This window comes from Manacus vitellinus, unplaced genomic scaffold, assembly GCF_001715985.3.
Source record: "Manacus vitellinus isolate BGI_N305 unplaced genomic scaffold, ASM171598v3 scaffold_15_pilon, whole genome shotgun sequence".
NCBI lineage: Eukaryota > Metazoa > Chordata > Aves > Passeriformes > Pipridae > Manacus > Manacus vitellinus.
This window is the reverse complement of record NW_021939122.1, coordinates 17,316,786-17,344,777: the sequence shown is the minus strand read 5'-3', so window position 1 is coordinate 17,344,777 and position 27,992 is coordinate 17,316,786. Positions and strand designations below refer to the sequence as shown.

The 27,992-nt window shown below is 35.2% G+C and overlaps 1 protein-coding gene across 5 annotated transcripts in view; it reads right to left on the bottom strand.

Annotated features, from left to right (window-relative positions):
• ATRNL1 (attractin like 1) overlaps window positions 1–27,992 on the bottom strand; it is a 464,278-nt gene that overhangs the window by 284,878 nt on the left and 151,408 nt on the right. For all 5 annotated transcript variants that reach the window (XM_029958558.1, XM_029958557.1, XM_029958556.1 and 2 more), the window contains exon 21: window positions 12,399–12,451. In XM_029958558.1, coding sequence (XP_029814418.1) covers window positions 12,399–12,451 — 53 coding nt within the window. The remainder of the gene's footprint in view (window positions 1–12,398; window positions 12,452–27,992) is intronic.

Sequence of the window (27,992 nt, the reverse complement as noted above, 5' to 3'; positions counted from 1 at the left end):
TAATCCCTAAAGAAATGTACTTCATTCTCTTTCATAAATAAATTTATTAAAAAATTTCATTTATACATGGATCAATGCCCATAATATGGGCATGGCAAAAGTATAAATACCATGTATTTGCTATAAATTCAGAATAGCCAGAAGTAAGCCCCACAATAACTTCTATGTGGATTATTAGCAGAGCTTTTATTCTGATGCTCAAATAACTGAACACAGATATCCACAATTAAATAAGCGACTTCTGGTTAATCAGGCCTTAAAAGGAGACAGAACATTCACTTTGTAAATTGACTGTAAATATACACAGATAAGGTGCTCCTGTAATATTTCAACTTTTTCAAAATTCTCTTCCACCCTTTTTCTTATTATTTAGCTGAACTTTGCTTAAGAAACCTTAAATCTGCAGCCCAAATGCCAGAACATACCTCATGTTGCTTGACTCCATGTGGCCTGTATGAACTACACAATATAACTTGAAGTTGAGATGTTTCAACTTTGCTGATATTTTTTGCTGTTTCTCAAACCACATTAACATGTTAGTTCTGAGAACTAAAATCTCTTATAGCAAATAAATCCAGAACCCTTTGAGGAGAATTGCACTTCATACTGGACAGAAATAATGTTGTATACTTCACTGAGCAGTATCCTCCACTGTAAAGTTGCAAATTGCAACTGGTAATTGCACTGTAAAAAATATAACATGCTAAATCTCTGTACCTTTGCATTACAACTTTGAAAAGAAGATATAATACAAGCACTTTGTCTTTTCAAACACCATCAGGGTTGCGTAAAGTAAAATCTCTTGATTTCAATAACATTTACACTCATTAATTACATTGATCAGGCTAAGAACTGAGTGCCAATTCAGCAAAAAATACTGATAGAATATTAAAATTGCAAACTTTCACAAATGAGATTCCATATCTGTAATATTTCCCAATCCAGTTTCCAGCCTTTAAAACAGATAGGAGGAAATACCTCAACCCTTAGTATGGAATAAAATATAGAGTGACAAACGAGAAAAAAGAAACCTTCCCCCACTTCCTACGAATTCGGCTCTTAGGACTGGCAGTCAGGCACATAAAGTAATAAGCAGATCGGTTAAAATAAGCAAATAAGTGAGGAAGGAAAAATGGAGCCTCAAAGGCTGTTCTCCTCAACTCCAATGTAGTCACTCATTCTTCAGAGATTTATTATTTGGCTCAGAGAGGGAACACACTGGCCACTACAACAGGGCTCGCTGACACCTTTCTGAAAGTGACTTGGAAAACTCAATTTCCAACTCAAACAGCTGCCAGACAATAAAAGAAATATTATACTTTCCTAGCACTATTTTCTCTAAAGTGGGAACTAGATACAGCTGTGTTTTCATTAATTCATGACGTTTTTTGGCCATGTAGAGAAAGTACTGCTAACTTAAAAGTGCAAATAGAATAAATCTATTCCTCTTTTATTGTTTTGAGTTTGTTAGGTTTTTTTTTTCCAGATGATTAGCTTAATACAGACTAATTGAGATATGCCACTACTTTTTGATAGGTATCAGGCACGAACGTTTTGACACAGCTTTTCTAGAAACTGAATTAGCATGTAAAAAGGAACAGCAAGCAGTAGTGAACACTGACAGTCTGTTTGTTCTTAGTATTTCAAAAGCACTGATTGTTCATATCATCTACAACTGACCTTCACAGGCTATAGATGGTGGTATGCAATCCTTGCCTATAAACATGAAGTGACATGTTTGTGTGATGTAGTCATACATTGTCTTCCTTAGAATATTTTCATTTTTCTCTTTCCTCCATTTAGTCTGTTGTTCATTCTAATAATGACCTCTCCATCTTCTCTTTCATTACCCATTGAAATCACCATGAAAGCCTCTAATACTTTAAAGTCGGTCTAGCCATATTTTCAGAAACACTTACAGAAGCAGTACCTATTTCTATTCAACAAGAGTAGAATTCTAAAATACTCATTTCATTGATGAAAAAAAAAAGTGATATTATTGCCCTTTTAAGACTTTTCTTTCCACATTTTGCATAGCTTGTCATTTTTACAAAATTATTCTGATGGCCGTGGCATTTTCTTAAGGGCTAACACAGTAAAGTATATTTATTTCCCTATAACATAAAAAGACAAATCAAATACATATATATTACTTCTTTACCAGTGTATCTTCATACTCTTTGACAGATGCATTTTTCAACTTTCCCTTAATGTCTAGTTTGCTATTGTATCTATTTTGCTCTTGTACACCACTGCTTTTTGACCTTACACAGTTTGCTTTTCCATTTCATGTCGGCATTACCCTTTGTATTAAGTGACTACCAAACTACACTTTGCTGCCAATGGGTTATATTTCTGGAACATCTTTTAAAACAATATTCACAATTCAAGCTAAGAAAAAGTGACAATAAATTAATATCAAGGACTCATAGGTTACTTTACCATATATTGAAATGAAGTTGAGTTATCCAGTCAGAGAGTTGAATTTGACAATGTCCACATATAACCTAGTATAAGTTTTCTTAAAGTTTATATAATCCAAGGTTTTGTCATCATCTTGAGATAGAAATGACCCTCAATTTATTTAAATGATCCTACAAGAGTCCCTCAAATACTCTGTAAGGGCTCCACAACACTAATTCTAAAGCTGAGAACATGACTGACTTATCTCTTGACTTTTACAAATATGGTGTCAGCGCGAGGTGGTTCAGGACACCAGACACCTGAACAGTGTGTCTGACACTAACTGGACCTCTGCATCAGGTGTTCTGCCTGTAATAATGCAAGTGGCCAAACTATCCTCAAGTGCTTCGTATTTGCCAGTGGAGAAAAGCACCCCAGCTGAGATGGAACAGTTTGACCAAGAACTCCCAGTCCAAGGAACCAACACAAATTCCCCCACATATCATAAACCACTTACTTATGGAAGTCAGAGTGTGTTTTTTCCCTGTTTCAGTTGGTTCAAGATTTCACTGTAGCTGTTTCCCACTGATCAAGAATTGTCTTTCCCTGGGAAGTCAGCATGGGAAGCAATGCAACTGTAAAACCACCACAAATATTTTCCCTTCACTGTCAGAAGGCAAAGGGACACTGATGGATCCTTTCCTATGCTGTTTGATTCTCACAACTCCAGTCTTGGAGACCTCTAAGGCCTCCCAGGTGTTTGAGGAGTGACAGGTCCTGTCTTTTTGGACATGTTTGGGAACCACACACACAGAGCACATTGAATAGACAGAATGAGGATTCAAAAAGTATTCATCCCTATGAACCCCAGCTCAAAAATAAAATGTTGTATATATGCAAATACTTGCATCATTTCCTTCTCATTTAAAACACTGCTTCACACATGGCCTGGAGTCCCCTAGTATGTCTTCTGGAGGAGGTCTCCAAGCCATCGAGTCTCTCTCGCTCTTGCCTCATCAAGCTTTTTCAAAATTTGTAGTTCTATAAATAGTCATATTTTATACTAATAGGTATTATACTGCAATAGTACATTTTACTTTGCAAGAAAAAGAATAATATAAAAATTATTATGGAACCTATGAAACAGGTCTCTCATTCAGACATTTATCCGCATACATTATAATATATGCATTTTTTTTCTTTAGCAGTTAGAAAGCTAGTCTGCCTAGGGTAGTGCCCATCTTCTTTTGAGACAGGGTAGCATATTTAAATAAATAGTCACTGAATTGACTGTCGACTTTGGCAAAAGGTATTAAGTAGTATCTGTAAGGGGATGCCAATCAGTAAATTCACTGATATATGAGCAAAAGCTATCAGAGAAAGCAAATAATCTTCATTCCAAATAAAAGTATGGGTTTTTAAGCAAAGAAAATCCCATATATATATAAAAAAAGAGAGAGAAGTAAATACATACACGGAAAGATTCTCCAATTCCCAGTAAAATCTGATAATGATTGGCAGCAAATCTGTTTCTTTAGCCTGCCCAACAAAGCTTCAAGCCAACCTAGCATTTGGCAAATGAGTACACAGAGCCTGGGGTGAGAGCATAATACTTTATTAGGAGCTTCAGATTCTTGGTGTTGTTTTTGTTTTAATTCTCTGGAAGGCGACAGTTGGTTTGTGCAGTTATTTTAGCTCGGGGCAAAGACTCTGTTTGTCTGTTGCTCTTTATAAGTTCTGAGTTGGTAGGTTTGCTGAGGCTAATCTTTTCTCAAACCATCCTAGAATTTTCTGATTTAAACTATAATCTGTTCCACTAGACTCTTTAAACACTAAGAAGAATTCTTTTTTAAATAATTTCTTTTTGTATAAGCCCATATGTCAAAAGACAATGTGAGTCATTATTGCTACAGTATTTATAAATAACACAGACTGTTTCAGTCTGTATCAAAGTCAATCAGTGTTAGATATAATTGGTGGAACTCATTATTTTAAATCAAGCATGACAGTTTTACAATTACAATATGTATTTAGTTTAAATTACTACTGTCCCAAAAGGAAACATGAATTCTTCAAATCAGTAGTGAAGCATCTAACTGCTGGTACACATCTCACAACTCAGCTAAAACAAACACCCTTTCAATAGATAAGATTTATTGTTTATGCCCCTTAAGTTTCAACATAATTTTTAAATATCTGGAAAATCCCTGCTAACAGTTTTACTTATAGTGCTACTTGCTATTTATCTTCTGAAACACTCTCCTTGGAATGTTCTTGAGTTTCATTTTTCCCTAAGTATAACAAGTCTGCCACCTAGTGCTTTATGGTACCTCTAGTACATATTTTACTGGATAATTTTTTACCATTTTTTGATGAAATATCTCATGTCCTTGAATGCATATACACAGATGCACGTTTGCCTACACATACTCAGCATGCTCAAAAATCACATTGTATCTTCTTGCTGACAGGTTGCATTACATGTTTCAACAGTTATTAGCCCATTTTTGTACTTCCTGACTAACACACAATCATCTTGTAACTCTGTTCCTCGGCTGTAAGATCTGAAAGTCTCACAGAGGTTGTAAAAGGAAAAACCTGCAAATTATTTAAAGAGCAAAAAAAACCCCAAACACGTATCATGTCAGTTTAGTATGAAAAATATTAGGGAAGCCATTGCAGCTTTGACCCTATGGAGCTCTAAACAGTCTCCTTGGTGGGGAGTCCTGTTACAGCACTGAGGACATCCAACCTTGGAATGGGCTCTGAGCTAAATGCTGCTGAGATCACCTGCCTGGGATCCAGGAGCAACAACTCTTCAGCAGGGTATCCTACATGGGACACAAAAGCTGGAGAATGATGGGGAAAAGGAAGCATAAAGACACCATTCACAAAAATAAATTTCCAAGCAGTAGGGTTGGAACAGCCCAAAAAGTGATTTATGGTAGATCCCAGTGTGCCACTCACAAACTGACTGCAACCAGAGCCAAGATTCATTCCAGTTTAAGTACCCATCTGCCCCAAGAACAGTTCCCTTCACAGAGGTTCCTCATGTTTGCTTATGTCCACTCTACTGTGAAAAGGCTGACCAAGATTTCTGCTCCTTCATTTTGCCAGATTACTGCAAGGCAGCTAGACCACAAAATAAAACTTGGCATAGTAATTATAGAGATTTCTTTTAACAGTTTTGATTCTCCTTTTTAATTAAATTATAACATTCGTAACATAAGTACTACTAAAAATTGGATTATACTAAAACTTTGACTATGAACAAGCCCAGGAAAGAAAAAAAAGTTCCAATAATAAGGAAAACTGGTGAGATGAACTATCAGATCATGTCAGTAGGTCAGATTAAGCCTAAACTGTATTTTGACAACATAAATAAGTCTGCATAATCTGATCCTTTTGCTCTGAGAAAGTATTGAGATGATATTTCTAAAAAGTCACTAGAAGTTTTCATAAATTATCATTTAATGATCTGTCCTCTATCAAATCATCTTTTAGTTACTTCTACTGAAAAAAAATGGTCAGAAAGATAAAAAAATAATAACACCTCTAAAGGAGTAACACAGCTTTTAGTCCAAAGCCCAGATATCAAAAAGTAACTAGACTTCTTTTCCTAATTTTTAGCAAGGAAGATAAATTTTAAATAAAGCAGATAGAAGAGAAACCAGTGTTTGGTGTTTTTTTTTTCAGGCACCACATACATTGCCTAACAATATAATTTAAAAGTTTTCAATTACAATACAAATTTACTTTAAGAAATGGTAAGGACTATAAATAAGGACTAGCAGTTTCCTTTGCTTTTCTCTTTTTGAAATCCTGGTGTGTCAGCAGTAGTGGGGCTAATACAGCTTCAGGACTGGACTAGAATCCTTATGAGGCTCTTCAGCCAGAAGCAAAATTTCCTTCTTTGTCCCCAGCTTCCTGCACAGATACCAGATATTATCTTGAGAGTTTTTACTGAATGTACATTTCATACTTCTTCACCAATTTTGCACATGAAAGTATCATTCTTCATCTTTGTGAGTTGCTGACATACTGAGGGAATTTCTTTGTAGCTCATAATGCCATTACTTTTTTCCTTGGTATAAATACAGACAGGATAGCAATATGATTTTATGGCTCAGTGTTTAGAATGGCATGGTAAAGCCATAAACCAATTATTCGGGTCAATCCCAAAAAGTTGTTGCAAAATATTTAGTAGATCACATATTTTTCCTGTGGTTTCCTTTAAGTAGAAGAAGAGCAGTTACTAAAATTTATCCAATGAAAATTTGAAAAAAAACCCCTATGAATATTTTTTCCCACTAGTAATTATGTTGGACAGTTTTATATATAAACTAAGCTTAGAAATGTGTTCTCTGGCTTTCTATTTCCTCCCTGTGTGTCCATGAGATTGACTAGAAAAGCTCAGTGGTGCCTGTGTGCTGTGGTACACCCGACCCTTAAAGCTTCTGCAGACAGACCTTCCATCTTCCTCCTTTGCTTGCTTCATCCCAGAAAAACATTCGAAAGAGTGGTTGATGAATCATTGTGTGAAGCCATCCACAAATGACATTTCATAAAACACTGAGTTAAGAGAAAAATTAGAAAGAGTTGTGGAAGGAAACGTCTTGAAACTAAGAAAACAATTACAATAAAATTTGTACATTCTTCCAGCCTTTTTAGGTACAGATATTCAGACTCCTCTTTTTTAAAGCCTGTAAATCCAGCAAATATCTGCATCAGAGGCATATGATCAATAAATAGGTTTTAACTCTATAAAAAGCTACAAATCATTCAGTCCCTGCCTGTTTTAAATCTCTTCTCAAATGACCCATCCCTCCTGACCTCTATTAATTTCTGGATTCTCAAATCCTTCTCAAAGGTCAGGTTCTAATCCCTAAGAGTGGGTTGGGCTTGCACTGCAGCATGGAAAACTTTATAGTGTTACCCTGGATATATAATGCACTTCTGAATGCAAAAGACAAGCGGCACCTGATTTCTCCTTGAGTTCACAGATAGTCCCAGTCCCACTATGCTGTCCATCCAGCCCAAAGATGAGCACTAGATTAATTAAAATTCTTAATTTATTGCAATTTTATTGCATTCTGAAAACGTTCTGTCTGTGCATTGCTGAGAAAATCTTCTCAAATGCCTGAAAGCCCTAAAAATGTGCTGCCCTGTAACTCACTACTGCTGCCTATTTTAAAAGAAAAACCAGTCTACAGGACCAAATGGAGAAGCTCTTTGTTCCCTCTCTTCACTGTTAATGGTGGTTCTCAGAAATAAGCAAAAAAATGCTTCTAAACATTTTTTTAAGGATAAAAGGGAATAAGAAACTAAGTTATGTAAATCCATGTGCATTTTTTAAACTTCATTGTGTTAGCTAGGAATTTTCTTAGTAGAATGGGCAAATCTTGAGTGCTCAGCTCATATGGAAAATCTATCTATGCAGGCAAACAATACGATTAACACTCATAGGACTGATTTGTCGTAAGCTTTTATGGTTCTGCATGCAGCAGTACTAGAATCAGTTGTACTTCTTGTTTGATATGTAGTGTTGGAATGGTGACACTCAAAATAATGTACACAAACCAGACATTTTGGAAAGCTTTTGACCCTAGAAATACAGTTATCTAAGAGAAGTTTGTTGTGGGAAGTATCATATCCTTTCAAAATAAGTGATTGTTAGCAAGCTTATAAATCAACCTCTGTATAGCAAGAAATCATGAATTGTAAATTTAAACTCTCATTTTCTCTAGAACATCGGTTTAACTATATCTCCATTTATGATTTAAAGCTTTGTGTCGGTATACAAACCAAGTCAAAATCACAGAAGTGGCATTTGTCCCAGTGATTCCTCCCAATCTGTCTAAAACCATCTGCTTTTGCTGCATGTTCCCTTGCACCCAGGAGCTCTGATTTCGACAGCAATGTATTTCCAATGCTGACGTGAGAGGAACTAATCCGGCCATTTGGATGCACACTTTGCTATCTCAGTGTCGCTGTCATACATCACAGTGTCTGAGATACCAAAGAACAATAACAGCAGCAAATACAAATGCATCACAACAAAATGGTATATTTATGGTCTGTGTACATGCATAAGTCAGCTGCACAACCATCTCTGGCCTCCACTCAGAATTCATTTATATGGAATGAATCAGCTTCCGACCATTCACAGCAAGATTGGCTTCCAACAGAAAGGCCTACGGATACAGAGCCTCCCTACCAGAAATACAGAGAGATACAGTCCAGAAGCAGACATACTCAACCTGCAAGAATATTTATATGGACAAAAAAACCCGTAGTTTCTTAAATCACGAAGCTTTCTTTTGCATTCATATTCTTTTTATTATGTATAAGAAAGCTTTCATAAGATTTCCTCTGATATTCCTAAACAATGGCACACTGAACACTTTTAGCTCAAGAAGTCCTTCCTCTCACAAAGTTTCTGAGCTGCAAATTGTTGGATGTGAAGAGAGAATTACTATGTTTGTCCATTTGCTATACTCTTCCCCTGGCATTCATGTTCAGCCACCTCTGACAACAGGGTACTAGAATCTATAGATCATCATGCAGCTGCTCACATATTCTTATACATGCAGTATTTTTCTAATTTTTGTATCTACGAGGCTCATTCTCATTCTCTTACTCTCAGAGAAGTTTGTTCTCTCTGTTGTGCATTTTCAGTAATACAGTGAAGTCATGAAGAATGAAATAAAAACAATTTTACAGAAGCCATGAACAACGATTTTCACACAATCTGGATAATACACTACTGCAAGCCCTGCCTATGATGCATTTCCTACCCTATTTCTATTAGGTTTTGATAATTTAAAGTAGAAGAATGACTCGTGTACAGTTCTGCCATGTTTTGAAATGCTATATGAGAATGAAATCTCATGTTTATCAAACTGTTCCTCTTATCTCTAGGATTTGATGGTGTTGCTGCTCTCTCTGTAGATCCTTTTGGCATGGTAGGTTAAGTCCCTGCAATGTTTCAGCAAGTTCCCTCCTACATAAATCTCATTCTTTCTGACTATGCTAGACCCATCTGTAATTTTCCTGTGTTTTTGTTCGTGTTCAGATCACTTCTTTGATCACAACACAATCCATGTACAGCACAAATATTCTGCTTACTCTTCTACATCACTATGAAAGGAAACAAGTAAGGAAGAAACTAAAACAATCTGTGCTCCCCCACTGGTGAACTGTATTTTTATCTACTATGTTAAATAGTCCAGTGATGTCAATACCAGTACCTACACCAACACCTGTCTGTTCCCACTTCCTAGGCTTGAGGATGGCACTGACAGGCAAGAGGGAGGAGAGGACTAGGTAAGCTGGGCAGAGATGGAAGATACGAAAACAGTTGAACTTTTCTAGGGCAGTGGATATTCACAGTATCACAAGTTGCATCAAGTTCCTCTGAGACAACAAGCATCACTCAATCCACATTCTGCTGTTAAAGAGAAATCAAGGTCATCCAGTATCACACAGAAATTATCCATACACTCAGGATTGTAAGGAATTCTAAGGTTTTGCTTAGAAGGCCATTCCAATTTGGGGCAGTATTTACACAAGTAAAAAAAAAAAAGAAAATTTAAATGCTTAAAACTGGTCATCTTGAAAATGGCTAAACTCAAGCATGGGACTAAAAACTTTCCTGCAGAAGATCCTAACCACAGAGCAAATCACTATCTGTATTCCTATTTTGGAATCAGTATCACTATCTGAATTCCTAATCAAATTCACTGATTTCGATTCTAAGTAGTAGAAACATAAGTGTCTAGAATTTTTAATTCTCATAATCTTATGCTGCTCATAAGTATATACAATTTACTTTTCTCCAGTATTTTCCTTCCTTTTGAGCAACAATTATTCCTGTGTTGTAAAAAATAAGAATATTCTTCACTTCAAGAAGTGAAAAAACAATATAAGTGTCTAAAGAAAAAGTTTCTAATAAATAGTGAAATAAGTACAGAAAAAATATCATCCAAACATCTGCCTTGTACAAAACTGAAACATTGTAATGTCATATTTTAAAATACTTATATAGATAAGAAATTGGAGCATCTCTTTATGATGTAAATATTTTTTAATATATGATTTAGCAGGTAATGGACCGTGCTGTTAAGCAATTGTCACTGAGATCTTAGGTCAGTCAGTTATCCATAAATTAACAGATTATTTCTTACTATGATGCACCATTCACTAAATATAAGAAATGTAGAATTCCATTATTTTTAATTAGCACATGCTCCCTATTACCTCCAGATAAAATCACTCTGAAAACTGTTTATATGTGGTACTTAAGTGGTTGAAAGTATTAAATGAAAATTTATTATTTCAAAACAACAAGATCTTTAAAATATTTTGAAATCTGACAGAAGACAAATACTAGTAGTGAGTTAAAGGTGAAGGGGCATCTTGAATATAGTACAATTTGTCTCCAACATGATTTATAGACCCAGCCTGAAACATGATAGCAAAAAAAATACAGTTTTTCATTGAGGTGCCTCAGGTCTACAAATCTCATTACTGTCATTTCTTTTCCATCTCTTAAATTTAATAACATTTATTTTTAAAGGACAAATAAACATTGACACACATATCCAAAACAGCAGTATCATCAGAGCACAAACTTTTCATGTACTCATTATATTGCTTTAAACATAGAAAAAATATTATATAAATACAAAAATTTATTCTTCTAAATACTGAAATTTCTGTTTTGAAATAGGAAGTATTTCTTATCAAAAGAAAAAAACAAAAAAAAACAAAAAACGGAATCGATTTTATTGATCAACAGTATCTTTAGGACACAGCTCCAGGGAGAATTTTCAACTTAGTCTACAACATTTAAAATTCATGTTCTAGTTAAAAGTATTACATTTGAATTTAACTTGTCTGAGAGAAAAAAAAAATCAAAACAACCCACACCAAATTTCTTTAATAGCTGGCAAGAGGAATAAATGTTTTAGGCCTAGAGATAGGTCAGCATCCATAAGATAGTATGTGTCTATTTTATTCTGTAAAATGTACCTTGCAGATGCAAAGCATTTAGGGTGAGAAAGATAGATTAGTCAAGACAAGAAACATTACTTTATTAGGTAAATGATGCCTTAGAGATATTCTAAAGAAAAGCTTTTGTGCATGTTCTAAAAAGAAATGTTAAAAAGCAAGGCCAAAAATCAGAACAGATGTTATAAATATGTTCAGTGATATGTCTCTATGTATAAATTCAAGTTTGAAGTAGGAATGATGTCAGAAACAATAGACAAATGGATCCAATTTTCTGACATTAAGATGGGATGTGCAAAAGTCACAAAAGGTAAAATAGTGTTCTCCAACATCCCATCTGTTTTTATGATGATTAAAATTACTATTTAACATTGATATTGGCACAGTAAAATTGGCACAGCTCACTAAGGGATTTCTGCACATGGGTAATAACCACTCTCATCCCTTCAGGTCTTTCCCTATGACTATCAAAACTGTAATGCTTTAAAGTAAATGTGCCAGAGGCACCTTTTCCACAACATTAGGAACATGGAGACAACACACAGTATCATTTTATGATACTGTGGAGAGCAGCTGTGTATCCTGTCCCTGGGAGGCAGACTGGTTAAACCATTCATAATGTCCCCAGGGAATAGTGCTGTTTAGCCTATTTGCATTTCCCTACCACAGATTCTGTCTTTTAATCAAGGACACAATTTCTATTCCTTTCATTCACATATGCTGAGATACAGAGAATAACCCCATGCCTTGGTCAGTCCCTCTAAACCAGCTGTAAGGAATCAACTTTTAGAAGACTTCAGTTTATATTCCTGTGGACAAAGCAAGAGAAGCCCAATGGGGCATTTCATTTTCCAGTCAAAATATCAATGTGCTCAACTTCAGAATATCTCAAGAAAAATATTTTGGTCTTCCAACGAAATAAAATTATCACACAATTTGTAACCAACATTTTAGTATGTAACATTAAAAATACAAGTACTCACAGTAGCATGTTCCCCTAAGTGGATTTCCAAGATACCTATTTTCAGAGTCACAGCTGCAGGGGGAAAAAAAAAACAAAATCAAACATTCCCATTAAACACTGTATAACTTTAATAAAAACGTATCTAAAATATTTATTCAAATAGCATGGGTTTCATTACTAGTAGCACAAATACATGCAAATAGAAATTATTTTATATAGTTGTTAATTAGGATGTGCTACTTCCTGGAGACACGAGAGTGACCAGGCTCTTGAATAAGGAACTCCAGTCATATGCCTTAAGTCAGTGCCTATGGTAGGACTTAGCACAGGCATGTATGAACAAAGGAGAGCCAGGCAGCTGGATCCAAGCACTGAATCTCTTTATCCCTGTAACCTCAGTGATAGTTTCCTCCCTCATCTGGTTTTGATCTGGCCCTCCCCAAGATAACAGCTGAGCATCCACCACAAGGATCACTGACTTGCAGAAAGTGTTCCCAAATATGTCCCCCTCCAACATACACTACTAACTCTTCAAACAAAAACAAAAATAACACCATAATAACAGAGAAGAAACAACAACAACAACCCAACCCAAAGTATCCCCATAGCATAAAATATTTAATATATTTCCACAACACCACAGAGGACCTGGGGGGATCCAGAGCTATGCTGTCTTTTCTAGAGAGGCTGCTCCTAAATTATGCAGCTGTAACTAGACCATGGAACCAGGCTCTGGGGCCAGGAATTGTAGCCAGGACTATGGCACACAAGTACAGCACTGTCTCAGCTACTCAGCTCGATGAACTTCAGAAACAATTGCTCCCCTTCATCAACCACTCAGGGCACCAGGTGAAATTTAAATTGAATACAATACACTGATGCTGCTGACAAGATGTACACATAATAAAAGCTGAAGAAATAGGTTTCTTATTGATAAGATATATAGATCTTTTCAGAGAGATGAAATATCCTACACAAATTCAGAGTGGTCAAATTCAGTCATATAATATTACTCTAAAAACACCAAGTATCTCAATAGAAAATGATTAACCTGCTTTTGGTTTTCTTGGCTATTTCACAGAAGTCTCCAGCAAGATTATAGTTTTCTATTAAATATACAGAATGATTCATTAAACAAAGAGAAAGCTAATCCCTGCCTATTAAATTTCATATAAATATTTTCCCAGAGGAAATCTGAATCATTTAATATCTTGGACTACCTTTTCATTACTTTATTCTAAGAAACTTAATTTGCAAGGGTTTTTTAACGTTATTTTATTTGTGAGTAATATTAAAAATACCTTCCAAATTGGATGTCATATAATTTAACAAGTTGCAGAATGTACTGTAATGTTTGCATTTCTGCTGGTCTCCTCAATAGCTTCCAACTGGTGATTCTTAACGTGCTGATTTTTATTAATAAGCACATAATCTCCTAGACCCTTTGTTACAATGCCATAAAGAAAATAATCAACAGTAGTACTAAAATGGAAAAGTGGAAAAACAGATGTTCTAGATTCTGACCTTGCCCACTCCTGATCTCACACAAGCATGAGAATTCTTTGCAGGGTCAACTATAAAAAAATACAACACTTTTTGAATATAATTATTTTAATAATAAATCTCCAAGAAATAGAAACAACCCTGTGCTTCAAGTGTAACTGCAGCATACAACTTATGGTCTTGTTCATAAAGACACTCCAGCCCTACAATCCTTTCCACAGAATTTAGAAGAGGGTCTGATCCCAAAGGAAGTCTCTTGCATGTACTTGGAAAGGAGAAAATCATCTCAAGTAATAATATTGGTCTTCTTGACATAGGTTTTTTCTAAACATCACAAAACACTAACAAAATTCTTCAGAGAACAGTTTGCTACTCAAATAGATTAGGTTTCTAAAAATAGTTTAATGTCTGAAAGTGTCTTTAAGGTTTGGAATTCTGAAAGACAGCTAAGGGAAAAGGACCATTTACGAATGAAGAGCTTAAAAGAATTTCCTTTTCTTGTATGTAAGATTGTCACATAAATGAGACACTATATTACATAGTAAATTACAACAACATGATAGAAAGGAATGTAAGAGGAATATTTTTTTCTGAATTGTTTCAGAGGCAAAGTAGAACGTTAAATGCAGGTAGAATTCAGAATATGTTTGGGTTTTACACCTGAAGACAAAAAAAAAATGAATTAAAAATAACTGCATTTAGAGTCTGAGGATGAAGGCAAGAAACTTACCCTACTGCTCAATGCTAACGGCACTGATCTATGGAAGAGCAATACCCAACTCTCAGTAACAATAAGCTGCACAACTTTCCATAGGGAGAAACTAAATAAATTCCACCGAGAACTCTTGGCCAGCTACACCGCTCACCTGTGATGATTTGACCCAGGGACTAAATGATTTTTTTTTTTTTTTTTAAATCTTGAAAATCTTTATGAAAAAAAGACACCTGTTTCCATATAGCTTCCCTTCCCCATTCAGCTGCACTTCTAATCAGATGAAACCACCTGCTGTGGATCAATAATCACCAGAACCCAGGGATTTCCCAAATCACATATACCTTTTTGGTATTTTTATTTCTATTTATATCACAGCAAAAAACCCCAAGCATGAATACATAAAATAAAAATATCTGTAAATTCCATCTAATGCATCACAGGTTTCACAATTTACAAGAACACACAAAAGAATGGTTAATACAAAAATTACTAGGTACAAAATATTTTGTAATCTACAAGTATTCATAAGTATTCATTCAAATCCAAATAATTACTAATTCCCTGACAATTATAGAAGTGACCTTCAAATATCTTGAAAATAAAATGGCAATGTAATTTTAGAGTCAGGCATTTCAGTTGTTTCAGCATAATGTATGATGAAATGATAAAATATGCATAATAAAAAAGAACAGTGAATTAAACCACAGCAAATTATTTTGATATATTATCATATATATTATATTCTCTGTGTTGGGAGCCTCATGGAAGTAACAGCACTCAAGGAGGTGGTGATCTTGGGTAAGGTATGTCTGACCTACTGGTCCTGGAAGGCCCGATGCCAGCCTGTGCTGTGTGCTGGTGTTATCCAAGAGAACCTTCCAGCTTGTCAGGAAAAGATACATGGCTGTGTTTGCACCCAAGAGAAAAGGCATCATGAGATATGGGAGGGAGGAGGCCCCTCTCTCTGGACAGAATCTGTACAGCACACTGGTGGAAAATCCATGCTGGGTCCATCCAGTGCTGCATGCACACAGTACCTGAAGCAGCATAAAATTCACCTGCTATCGGTATTCTTTTTATGCCATCTTATTAAAACAGCTGGTTATTATGCCATTTGTTGCCAGACCTTTCATGCAGAACACTTTCATAATGTATATCAGGAATAACATGAGGTGAAGTTCTTACTAGTTAGGGAAGCCTGTTTCAATTCAAATGGAAGATACTATTTAAACACTCAGTTTTCAGTGGAGGGAAAAGATGAAACTAATAGGATTAAGAACATATCTGAAATTATTCACATGAGCAGGTATGCTGGGTTCTGATTAAATTTAGTTTTGTCTTTTAATCCTATCCTATTTTATTAACATGCCTATTGCTCTGCATTAGTCACTGATTATGGTTCCAATTACAAAATTTCCTATTCGCTGAATTGCTTCCTTAAGAGCTTTACTCATTGTAGTAATTTTTGTACCTTCTCCTAAAACCAGCACACATTTGACCATATGTGAAGCATAATATATGCATCATATCTGGGAAATGGGAGCTACACTCATTATTTTATGTGCCACAGGGCTATGACCATTTGCCTTAAGTGGTAATAATGAATGAGCAGTTCCATTCTGGCATGACTCCAAAGACACAGCTCCCATTTACAAGGACAAATGGAGGAAGGTTCCTGCTAGATTGCCTACAAGTCCTATGGTTTGTTCCAATATAAAAGTATTCAATTCATCAGGCTCAATGACCTTTGGATGGCCTGCTATTAACACTTATTCCCCAACCTCTCTCTCAATTATCCTTTAAAAACTGAACCATTTTCTTCCACTCTCTTTTTTTCTCCCCACATTTTCTGGAAGTTCAAAATAGAAGTTATTGACAAATGCATTAAAAAATAATTTTTCTCACGTCTACAACCAAGTGAGTGATAATTTCTTGCTTTCTCTTTCAATACAATAAATGTAAGTAAATGAGTACATGTTTACAGTAAGATTTCCAGATTTGGATTTTTTTAGTGAATGAAACACTCCTTTGTAAGATGGAGTTTACAAATAAACTTCTGTTGAAGCTTAGCAATGTGTATCATCTTGTGCACTCTATCTGTATCTCGCAAACTTAAGAAAGCTAAGGAACTGGCAGCAGGGGAACATATATATCTTTAATTTTATTGTGCTTACTTGTATGTCCCTGAAGGAAGGGTATACCTTCAGGCTTCTCACCTGAAGAAAACAGTCAGTATAACACCAGCCTGGATCCATGGTTTTCTAGATGAGTGATTTGAACATGTGAAAACCTTCTTATAACAATTCATCTAACCTTTGACAGTGAAGGCAGGACTTTCTGCATTTCTGCTGCCATCACTAATTGGTAAATCCTTTCAAATAAAAGTGAAGCAAAAATAGAGGAATGGGGAAAAGTAACCTAAGTACAGATGGACTTTCCTCTAACTGAGTTTGTTTTTAATGCCAAACTTTCAGGGAAGGCAAAAATGTATGTCAGACCACTCTAACAGACAATATTATTTTATTCAACTGATTCCCTGCTGAGACAGTTTTCTCTTGTTCTGGCCCATACTAAGGTTTGTCAACTATACAAAGTTATAGTATATTAGATAATACAGATATTTATGACCCTTACCTCATATTTTGTCCTTGCAAATTAACAGACCACTTTCATAGTGTCTGGAGAAGAGTTGTCACCTTTCTGATCTATAGGTGGTCATAAACAGGCCTGGGATTTTTGCCCAGGTTCTCAGCGTTTTATCTACAAGAGGTTCCTGATAAATTCAGACCAATGGACTGCTTTAGCAGAGGATCCCTGGTCCCTGACTGGTGACTTATCCCAGCTTTTAGATGAGTAAGAATATCTTCTAGGACTACTGCTAAACTCTGTCCCAGCCTTAACTTCTCAGGCTGTTCCCAATCTAACCAGTGGTCTTGCTGCTGCTGTTCTCCATCACTGATTTCTGCCTCTGATCTCCTTGCCCCAATTACTGATCTTGCACAACAGGCTTCTGGTTTATTTATACTTTATTGAAAGTACTTATACTTTCCTAGAACTGCAGTGGTATGATGTTATAAGGGAGTGGGGTTGAATAGAGGAATACTATCTAACATATAAAATTTGGTTATTTGAGGCACCTTGCAACTGAGGTTCAAACAGTGTTTGTAAGGCTAAACCTAAGACTTCTCTGTCACATGCCTGTGACATCATAAAAGGACTATGAAGAATTACTGCATACTGCTATATATTACTGCATCCTGAGCATTAAAGCATGCCCATGGTGATGTGACTGCAGCTTTTGCAGATACTTATGAAATAGCTAATGCACCTTTATTAATAATAATGTAGTAACACTGAGCTTAGTATGGGTATTTACGCTGCTTCTTGATTACCCCTTCTTGAAAATTTCCTATTCTCAAAGTACCTTTCCAGCAATGAGAATATAAGCTGAGGTATATGCTTAACTACAGTCAATAACTGGCTGTAATTCATAACATTTTGGAAGTGATCCCACAGAAACTGCAGATTTTCAGCTCAAGAGTGGTTACTCATGGATGAAAGCAATAACCCAAGAACAGCTGAGGTTGGTAACTAGTCCAGAACAAGGAGTGACCGATACCTGATGCCCTGATTCACACTTATGTGTGGTCAAGACTCAGGTCTTGCCTTAGGCCTGCTTGGCTTCAATACCTTTTACACAGAACTACCAAAGAACCACATCATCCAACCCTCAACAACAGACATGGTCAACAGCAAGTTAGTGACCTCACAACCAGCAGTTAAGCTACATCAGCCTGTGCCATATACTGCGAGTTCAAGAATGTTTAAAAGATTCAGAAGCAGCATCATTCTTCCACAGAAGTGCTAAGATTCAGATGCAATAATTGAGTTCAGATGCCATATTTAACATCAGCAATGTTAATGACTGATATGTGTTTTGCAGAGAATAGGTTTAATTGCTAATTATTATTGGATTTTTATCCTGTGATATAATATTTATTTTGCTGAAGTGAAATACATGAAATACACGAAATAATAATCTATAAATGCAAATATATCCCTCTGATAGTTAAGGGTCTACTTCTTAACTGCATTGACATTGTACTATGTACTATATTGTCCCAATGCTATCCACTGTCATGTCAGTCAGTCAGAGATCTCTCAGGTTTTTTGAGTTACAATAACGTATCTTTGGTTCTAAAGTAAAAATTGGACATTTCCACTTCTCACACTGCCAAGATCCTTCCAGTCATGAGTAACTTCAGATACAAAGAATTATCAGCCTACCTTTTAAGATAATGATAACCTAAATGGGTAAAAGGTACTAGGATTTATGTTTCCAGTTAGGACTTTTTAATAATGTGGGGAAATGATTTATTTGTTTTTTCTTGTAAGTGCATATAACTATGTCTTGAGACAATGTTTTTCCTGCAGATTAATTAGTCTCCTCCTCATGTAATTCATGAAAAAGTCCTAGGCCAGCAATGTCTTTTTTTTTTTTTTTAGATCTAGGCTGATCTCATCAAAAGAAAAAGTAAAATATCCTTCATAAGCAAGCTTTCAACTTCCAGACCCCTCCATGCTTTGCAAATCCTTCTTCCCTGAAAGATCCAGAATAATTACTATTATGGAGTTCTTATATACTCTTTGAATGAATGATGTTTCAAATAACAATATCCATTGCAATGCAGGAGAAAATAAGCATTCAAACAGATGTCACTTATCACATAATTATATAATTAAGAGAAAAAAGTTAAGTTTTCTAATAAACTCTAGATTCTATTTGCATCTCTTCTATATGAGAATTAAGTAACCTATAGCCATCATTTGGAACTGGCTGGACAAAAAGTTATCTTTGTTAATCTTCATGAATCAGACACGTGAATCAATGGATTTCACATATGAATGATTTGATGCCACTTACTCTGAACAAGAAAAATCTCATATCCATGGCCTTACCCTTTACCTCTGGCACTCTCCTTTATCTACAAATGACCATATTTTTGGCAATGATGTATAAACTTTTATATATGTAAAAAGGTGAACTTAGTAAAGCAGACTTCCCTCTTATCAGTCACTGTTCTTTCAAAGACAGGGAGGAGAAATACACACATTTCTTCTCTCACATTTTGACCTATATCAGACATTTCAGACGTTGCTCCAGCCCTTAGAAAGTAAATGTTAGAATATCCCATAGCTCAAAATAAGAGGCTATGTTTAAACTGAACAGAATCACATCTCCAAGAAATATTAGCATAGTTTTCTCAACTATTTCTTTCCCTTTATAAAGAAGAATTAGATAGAAGAAACAGAAAATTAACCATCCACAGTTTATGAATACTTATCACTGCTTAAACTGAAATGCAGCTCCTCCTAAGTTTTTACTTTGCAAAAGTCACTTCACAAAATTTATATATTTCATTCTTTTAAAAGGTATATACTGCTGAAACGTGTTAAATGTTAACTTGATATCAACAATAGAGCATTCAGAGAATCACAGAATGGTTTGGGTTGGAAGGGACCTTAAAGACCATCCAAAATAAATATATGCGAGTCACTGTGCACTGGAACAGACTGCCCAGAGAGGCTGTGGAGTCTTCCTCACTGGAGAAATTCCAGAACAGCCTGGATGCAATCATGGGCCATGTGCTCTGTGATGACCCTGCCTTGAGGAGGTTGGACAGGTGACCCAATGTGGGCCCTTCCAACCTGACAGTTTCTGCTATTCTGTGATCAGCAATTCACTGCTCTTGATGTTCTGGCAGTTTCCAAGGATGTTTGAATATTGTTATTTAGAAACCATTTCTCAAAAAGAGCAGGAGAGGTAGCACTTCAGCAACATTAAATATTTTAACAGGCCCTGACAGTCAGAGTAAATGTATTGTAAATGGCTTCATCAAGTAGACCGGATTAAAAAAAATATATATACACACACTAAGTCCCAAGTGGTTTACTGCACTTTCGTTAGTCATTACTGAATTGTAAAATTTTACCACTACTAAGTCTATTTGTAGAAAGTATGTTTAACTATTAAACAGTTTATATCTTGTTTTTAAAAAATGTGCATTTTAATATGACTACTTTATTATTGTTGAATTTAATCTATGGTGAGTTTCTGAGGGCAATTATTGCAAAGAACTACTCAATTACAATCTTGATGGAGAAAGTTCAGTGCTATAGCATTATAGAGTGCTATAGAGCTCTCATCTGTTTACCTTTGATGTTCATTGCATTCATTTTACTTTGTTCTCAAGATTCTGGGGTGGGGTTTGTTTTTGATGTATTGGTGTTTTTTTAACAAAATCGCTATTTATATAAGGCTATAATTTTGAGGCAATTTAAGGAAAAGGCAATTTCAAAAATATGTATTTGAGGATGCCATACAGACACTATAATTTTCAGAAGATAGTACAAAGACAGGCAAGTTACTTCTCTTTCTACTTCAAATTATGTATGGTTACTTTGATCATTGTCTCGTAATTTAAGGCTACAATTTATCAAAATATGGCAATTAATGTTTAAAAAAATATGAGAAATTCTGACTAAGCCAAGACAAAAATGACGATTCAGAAGCAAAGCACATTTTGGAGTGGAGATTGCAGCTTAGCAATGGCCAAATGCTGTTTATACGTGGACATTCAAGAATGCTAAATGCAAAATGAAGACAAAGGTATGAATAAATCAAAATGTCATGGTTTCCTCTAGGACATCAGCTATACAGCATTAAGGAATTTTAGAAAATAGTCATGTTATCTGAATTATTGCTCCACCTGCAACAACAACTTCTAAAGTGCTAATGACGTTATAATACAAACACAAAGCATAAATATCACAGAGGTTTAAGTACAATATATACTGCAAGTCACAAGCTATCATTCTTTTAGGAAGCAAAAACTCTAGCTCTTACGTGACGTTTTCAAGTAACTTTCAATATTCCTAGATGACTTAAGAGTTTCTGACTAGATATTCAGATAGCATGTCGAGGATATTTACTAACCATACCTGTTTCCTATGGCATTGACAGAAATTGCCAGAGAATCATACTTCCTTCTTGAACAACAATTAATGGTGAGTCTCCAAAAAATTACCACAAGGGAACTAGGAGAGCATCATTAGGAAACCAAACATGGAGGCATGGCACTTTCCAGATTCCTAGCTTCCTTCTTGTCCTGCTGGTCTTTAATACCACATTGTCATCCATCAGATCATATCAATATCTATAAAATCTATCCAATATATTGTTCTGGTAGTTCTCCTTCTGGCTGAAAGAACTTTTTTTACCCCACCCCTGCATGGTGAACTCTATAAAATTCATGCCTTATTGCCATTACAAGCATGTCTGGACTCTTTTTAAGTCCTTTGTAATATCTAGGATATCGACCTCATCTAACATGCACCATCTTTTATTTGACTTTATTAAAAAAGATATCAATCCTAGAGATACAGAAATATCTATTAAGAATAGAACACAGAAAAGTGTTTGGGTGGCTGGAGAAAGTATCAAAGTAAATACAAACATCCACTTTTCCCTGCCCCCTTTCCTATGAAGAGCCCAAATCTCCACCAGTCCATTATAGCACATAATCTCATGAATTTCCTGGAGCAGAGATGATACTGATACTTCTTTATGAAGTGCCAGATAAGTGGAAATAAATATTACTATGTTGCAACAACAATACTATATCTGCCAACACTTCCAGTCTCAGCCGACCCTCTTTGAAAAGTTATCTGCCCTTTAAGAAGAAACTTAAAAGGAATGGCTGGAACAAAGGTAAAGAAAGTTGACTAAAATGACACTAGATCCTCACGGCAAGGTACTGTAAAATAATTCATAACAGGAGTTTTGCTCTGTCAGTTTTGATCAGTTCAAACTATGTTTATATTGGGTTTGATAGGCAAGCTGCAGAGTACTGCCATGGAAAGCAGTGCTTGCTCCTGTGTGAGTACAGCACAGAACAGAGCCTTTAAGTAATCCCAACGACTTCCCAAAGGGCAGTTCACAGAATAAAGTATTTTTCAAATGCACAAAATCTCATCCTAAACAATGTCAGAAGGAAAAAAGAAAATAAATTATTTAGGTACTATAAGAGCTCTGGTGATAGAACTCGCAATGGATGAGAAAATTCTTGCATTCCAGCTGGGAATGACTGGGAAATCTAACTCCTAGACTCCTTTAAAAGCTATTTTATCATTCCAGCCCATATATCTCAAAGACTCAATCTCTCTACAAAGAGGCTATGAGACAGCTGCTTTAGCTGGACTTCTGAGCAGCAATTGATCTCCTGTATTTCATAAGCATCACATGAGATATTGCTAGAGTTTCCTGAGATGTATGTATTGCACTAGGTATGATCAGTTATTTTACAGGAAAGAATGCGCTTTCTCTGCTTCCTTGGCTATGCCAATGGCAACAAAGCTATTGAAACATTCCTGTAAAATTCAGCGCCTTTCTATAGATATTCTGAGGAGACCAAGACATGTATTTTTGATTTCTAAAAGCTTGCAGTGCAAAATTTGATATATATTAAAAAAAAACAAAACAACAAACAAAAAATAAATGGAATAACGAGAAATAGGTAAACTGTCAGAATGCAGTCCTAAAAAAAGCCATCTGATCATCTGAAATATCCTATCCAAAGGATGTGGCTAAAAAAACCAGCCACTCTTACAGTTGAAAAACCTGAGAGCTGATTATTATTTACTACTTTTTAACTAAATATTCTGCTAAAAATAATATCTTTTTGCTAGCAGTGAGCCCCAAAGAAGAGCTTAGGATCAAACACTTTAACTATTTATGTGGCCAACCACTTTGCCATCACTCTGTGTGATAACAAAGAAAAAGGTGTTTAGAAGGAAGAGAAAACAGAATGCTTTATGGCATCCCTAGGACTGATGAAGGGGGTAGATTAAGGGAAAAAAAAAAATCATGATTACAAAGTACTGAAATTTACTAAACTCGGACCTTTTTTTGACGTCAGAGAGAAATAAAGAGGACCCAGGAGGCATACAAAAATCCTTTTGAGTAATCCAGACATACGGTAGAGGTGGGATATTACCAATGCAGAGATTGTGTGGGAACAGTTACGGCATAATCCCCTCACAAGTCTCTATTTCACCAGCCTTGAGCGTTTCTATTTTCTATCCATCATTTTCTGGCTGTCTGTTGGTTTGCTTCTTAACTCAAGCCTGTATAGGATAATAGGCTACAATTACATTAACCGCCTTTCATCTCAGTTTGAATTAAATTTGTTCTGCTAGCCAGCATGAAAATCTGTCCCAAGTCATTTTGCTTAAGTCAAAGAATAATAAACCCCCTCAGTCCAATAATTTAGTCAATGGTTTTAATATTGTGAAATGTTTTTTTAACTGAGAGATAATATCAAAGTTAGTATTTAAGAGGAAAAATTCAGTTACAATATTTGTCAGTAATATACATGATTTTAAGAATATTTAAAATACAACCATATCCTCAGTTGTCTTTGCATTCCCAAGGTCTTTTTTCTCACTTGTTTTCTGATTGGGTTTCTAATTTATGCAGAATCAACGCTATAATTTGTAACATTATCCATAATTTAGAAATGCAAAATATTTTAATGTCAATTGAAACACAATTCTGGTGACTGAAATGGTCCCTCATGCCAGAAAAACAAAGTACTTCTTACATTTTATGTAAACAAGAGAGAGAAATCAACTGAGAGCCCAGTGGAGAGATGCACTCTGAGGTGAATGCTCTTTTGAGAATATCAGAGTGGAAAAAAAATCCAAATAATTCACTCTATGATTACATTATGTTTCCTTTCTAAATTTTATTTTTAAACAAAATATAACTGAAATGACCCTCTGATTTCAAAGCTCTACTTCAAGAGTGACTTTGGAATGGCAGAATGTTTTACAAGCAATCTTGGATTTGCTTATTCCTAATATTCATATTAGGAATAAAAATAAGCACACATTCAAAAGACAAAATATCAAATCGACAGAAATATCTCACAACTATATTCTGTTTTAAAAACAAAATGTGCACCATAAAACCCACTACCATAACAGAAGAAAATTTCAGGTACAATATACCATTTAGAAACACATAAATCTGGATATATCTGGAGTATAGTTTAATATATCCACTATGGAGGAAGAAGATGTATCAGAATAACATTTGGGTTGTACTACTCAATGCTTCTTTTTTGCTTCTAGGTCTGCATTTAACCGAAATAATTCAATTTTAACTTCTACCATGTTTATAACAGTGACATTAGTCATAATTTCTTTCATTCTCTTTTTCCCAATGAAAGAACTACTGTTTGCTGAATATTCATCATTATTTATTTTAAGGTCAGTACTTAAATTACATCTGTTGCAGAAAAGTTTATCTGATGCAAACATAACAGATAAAAGAATCAAGAGATTCTTGGGTTGAAGAAATTACGTGTCAAAGGTTGAGGACAGATAGAGAGTATGCACAGGTTCAAATACTTCAATTAAGGCCATCGACATCCTGTGGCATAACAACTAAGTCTAAAAGCAACCTGTAATGTTATCATAACTTTAACCATGTAGAAATACTTAAGAACATTGACTAGACAATGAAAAACAAAAAGTAATTCTAAAAAACTGAGGATAGGGAAAGCTCTAACCAAAGCTTCTGAAGGGTAAATGTGAAATGATTTATTAAATCACACAGTTAACTATTTTCCAAAAACGCAAGAGCAAAAGCAATAAAGTAATGGCACAGGAAAGGTTTCATGAAGGTCAATGACAAAAAGACAAGAGCATTAAGACAACAAAAACGTCATGAAGTTTTAGCCTTTTTCTACACTAAAAGCAGGGTTGGAAAATGCATTTGATTTTATACACATCAGGGTGGCATAAATACATGAGAAAAAAAGGAGAAAAAAAAACTAAAGTACAACTGAACAATAAAAGCATTTTCTTTTTTAAAAAAATTAAAATAACGCATATCTATCACAAATACTGCATTTACATAATTCCCACTTCTGAATCTTAGAGTTATTTAACTTATACGTGGTTGGCACTGAACTGCAGTGAAGTTGTTCATCTGTTCAAATGTGCTATTACCTCTTCTTTTATTCATAAATACAGAGGAGGCAATCTTTTTGTTCAACATGAAAGATTGATTTATATTTTTTTTCTTGATTTATGTTTTTCTTCTTACAATCATAATTTGTCACCTTCAACAAGACCTTTTCTCAAAAAAAACCCTTATCTTTACCAAGTACAAAAAAACCAACAAAAAATAATAAAGAGAAGGAAAATGAATGAATGAAGAGAAGCAAAGTATCAGGAGTGGAAAGGACTTTGTGAACTTGTTTTGTCAAACTCTTGTTGCTCTTCCATACACGGCAATTAACAACCAGCCTCCCAAGAGCAGGGGAAAGTAAAAGTAAATCATATGTTCCCCAGTTCTCACCAAATCAGGGAAATATTTCCTCTTAAACTTAAGGAACAAGGTGTTATCATGTATTACAATATTTATCTGAATCAGGGCCCAAATCTGTGATTAAATCAACACTACACGTAAGAGAGGATAAAATGGCCTAAAGGAGAACAGGATTAGAAAGTCATTTTGCAGCATCTGTTAGAAAGTAATTGCTGCCCTTATCTCCCTACAGATCTTGTAAGAACTCATTTCCAGGGCAAATATTTTTTTTTTAAGTTAAACCTTCTTTATGAAATCTGATTTATTAAATCTCTTTCAGCACATCTGACTGTTCCTTTACCCTTTAATTCTTATCACTTCTCTGTGAGCAGCCCAAAAGTCTTTTCTTCCAGGACAGCGAGCCCTTTCGGACAGATTTCTTATGTTGTTTTGCCATTCCCACTGCTCTCCCTTTGGCCTTCTGCTGTAATTCAGTATTCCTAAGTTTATCATTGCTCTGTGCAACACTGAAAGAAAAGTGTTGTGGCAGATCAAATTTTCAGATGTCATTATAAGTTTGCTTTGATTCTAAATCAGACTCCTGACACTATTTAAAACACTTTTCCTAGCTAAGTATTTACTGTGTCTTCTGGTACTTTGTTCTTTTCTTAAATTGCTGAAAAATTTCTTTCCTTGTAATATAAAAATAATAGATGGAGATGGAGAACTAAATCTGTCAATCCTTTTGAAGTGGTAATCTAATAAAGCAGTCAGGCTTCACTGCTAAAGTTTAGGATATCATCAGGGTTCTTGGATTGATGTCCTTGTAATCAAGCTCCCCAGCCCCATTATTAGTAAGCTAGATAAAGAATACCACTTACTTTTCAATACATCCACAAGAAAAAAAAATAGCATTCAAAGGTTACGCAGCTTAATTTATATTTTATACTTTCTGATGGTGATTGTTCGGTACAAAAGAAGAAAAGAGTAAGGGACCATTTCTAATATTTAAACATTTCTAATATTTAAACATTATCATCTTTCATCTGGTGAGTACCGATAGAATTGGTCTTATGCTACTTGTTGTTGCCTTATCAGTTACCATTCCCTGAAAATACCTTGCATATGAGACAGAATTTACTTTTGGTTTCAGAGGTTTTGAGTTTATATTAAAAAAGGTAAAATACTACAGATACTACTATTTTCAGTAATAATGTTTATTTTAACTTACTGTCTTTTCAAGTTTTGATTATTTTATGTCTTTCACATGATAATGCAGGCTAAGAATGAAGACAAAGAAGAAAAGAAAGAACATTTATGTAAGCATATATGTTTACATATGTTCAGCCTGCAGAATCCATTATCCCAGATTGTCTATCTCCAGATTTTTAAACAAGAATGAACAAACGTCCCTCTTAAATACACAAAACTGCAGTAAGGAGGAATAACAGTATGGGTAGCCACATTAGATTTCAGTGATCAACTAAACAACAGGACTTCAGCCACAACATAGTTGCTGAGGACTTCAAGCAATATAGATTTTATAGCCTCCTATTTTTCCTTATGTTAATTGTTAAAGTACCATTCAAATATCTACGATTTTCTAGGTAACTTTTTTTCTGGCACTGTCTGTACTCGGGACAGGGTAAGTGTGAGAACATGGGCTCTTCTGCAACAAGTGCAGACATAGAGTTGAGATGGAAAAAACAAATGGAAAGAAGACTCAACACATAAGACAACCTGCATGACTTCTAGATGTCTGCACATACAACTGCAGCAGAATGCAAGTCTGTTGTAACTTGCAGGCTCCTCAAATTGCGGGCTCTTTAAGCTGGATTTAACACTGTATAATTGATGTGCTCAGCCTATATAATTGTCAGAAACTTCATGGAAAAAGAAATGAGAAGTAAGACATTTCTCACTGCCATGCCTTAATACCAAAACACATTTCTTAGTTCTGTCTATGTATAGTTTTAATCTTTTATGTGCATTCTTTTAACACTCTCAGCAACTACTGA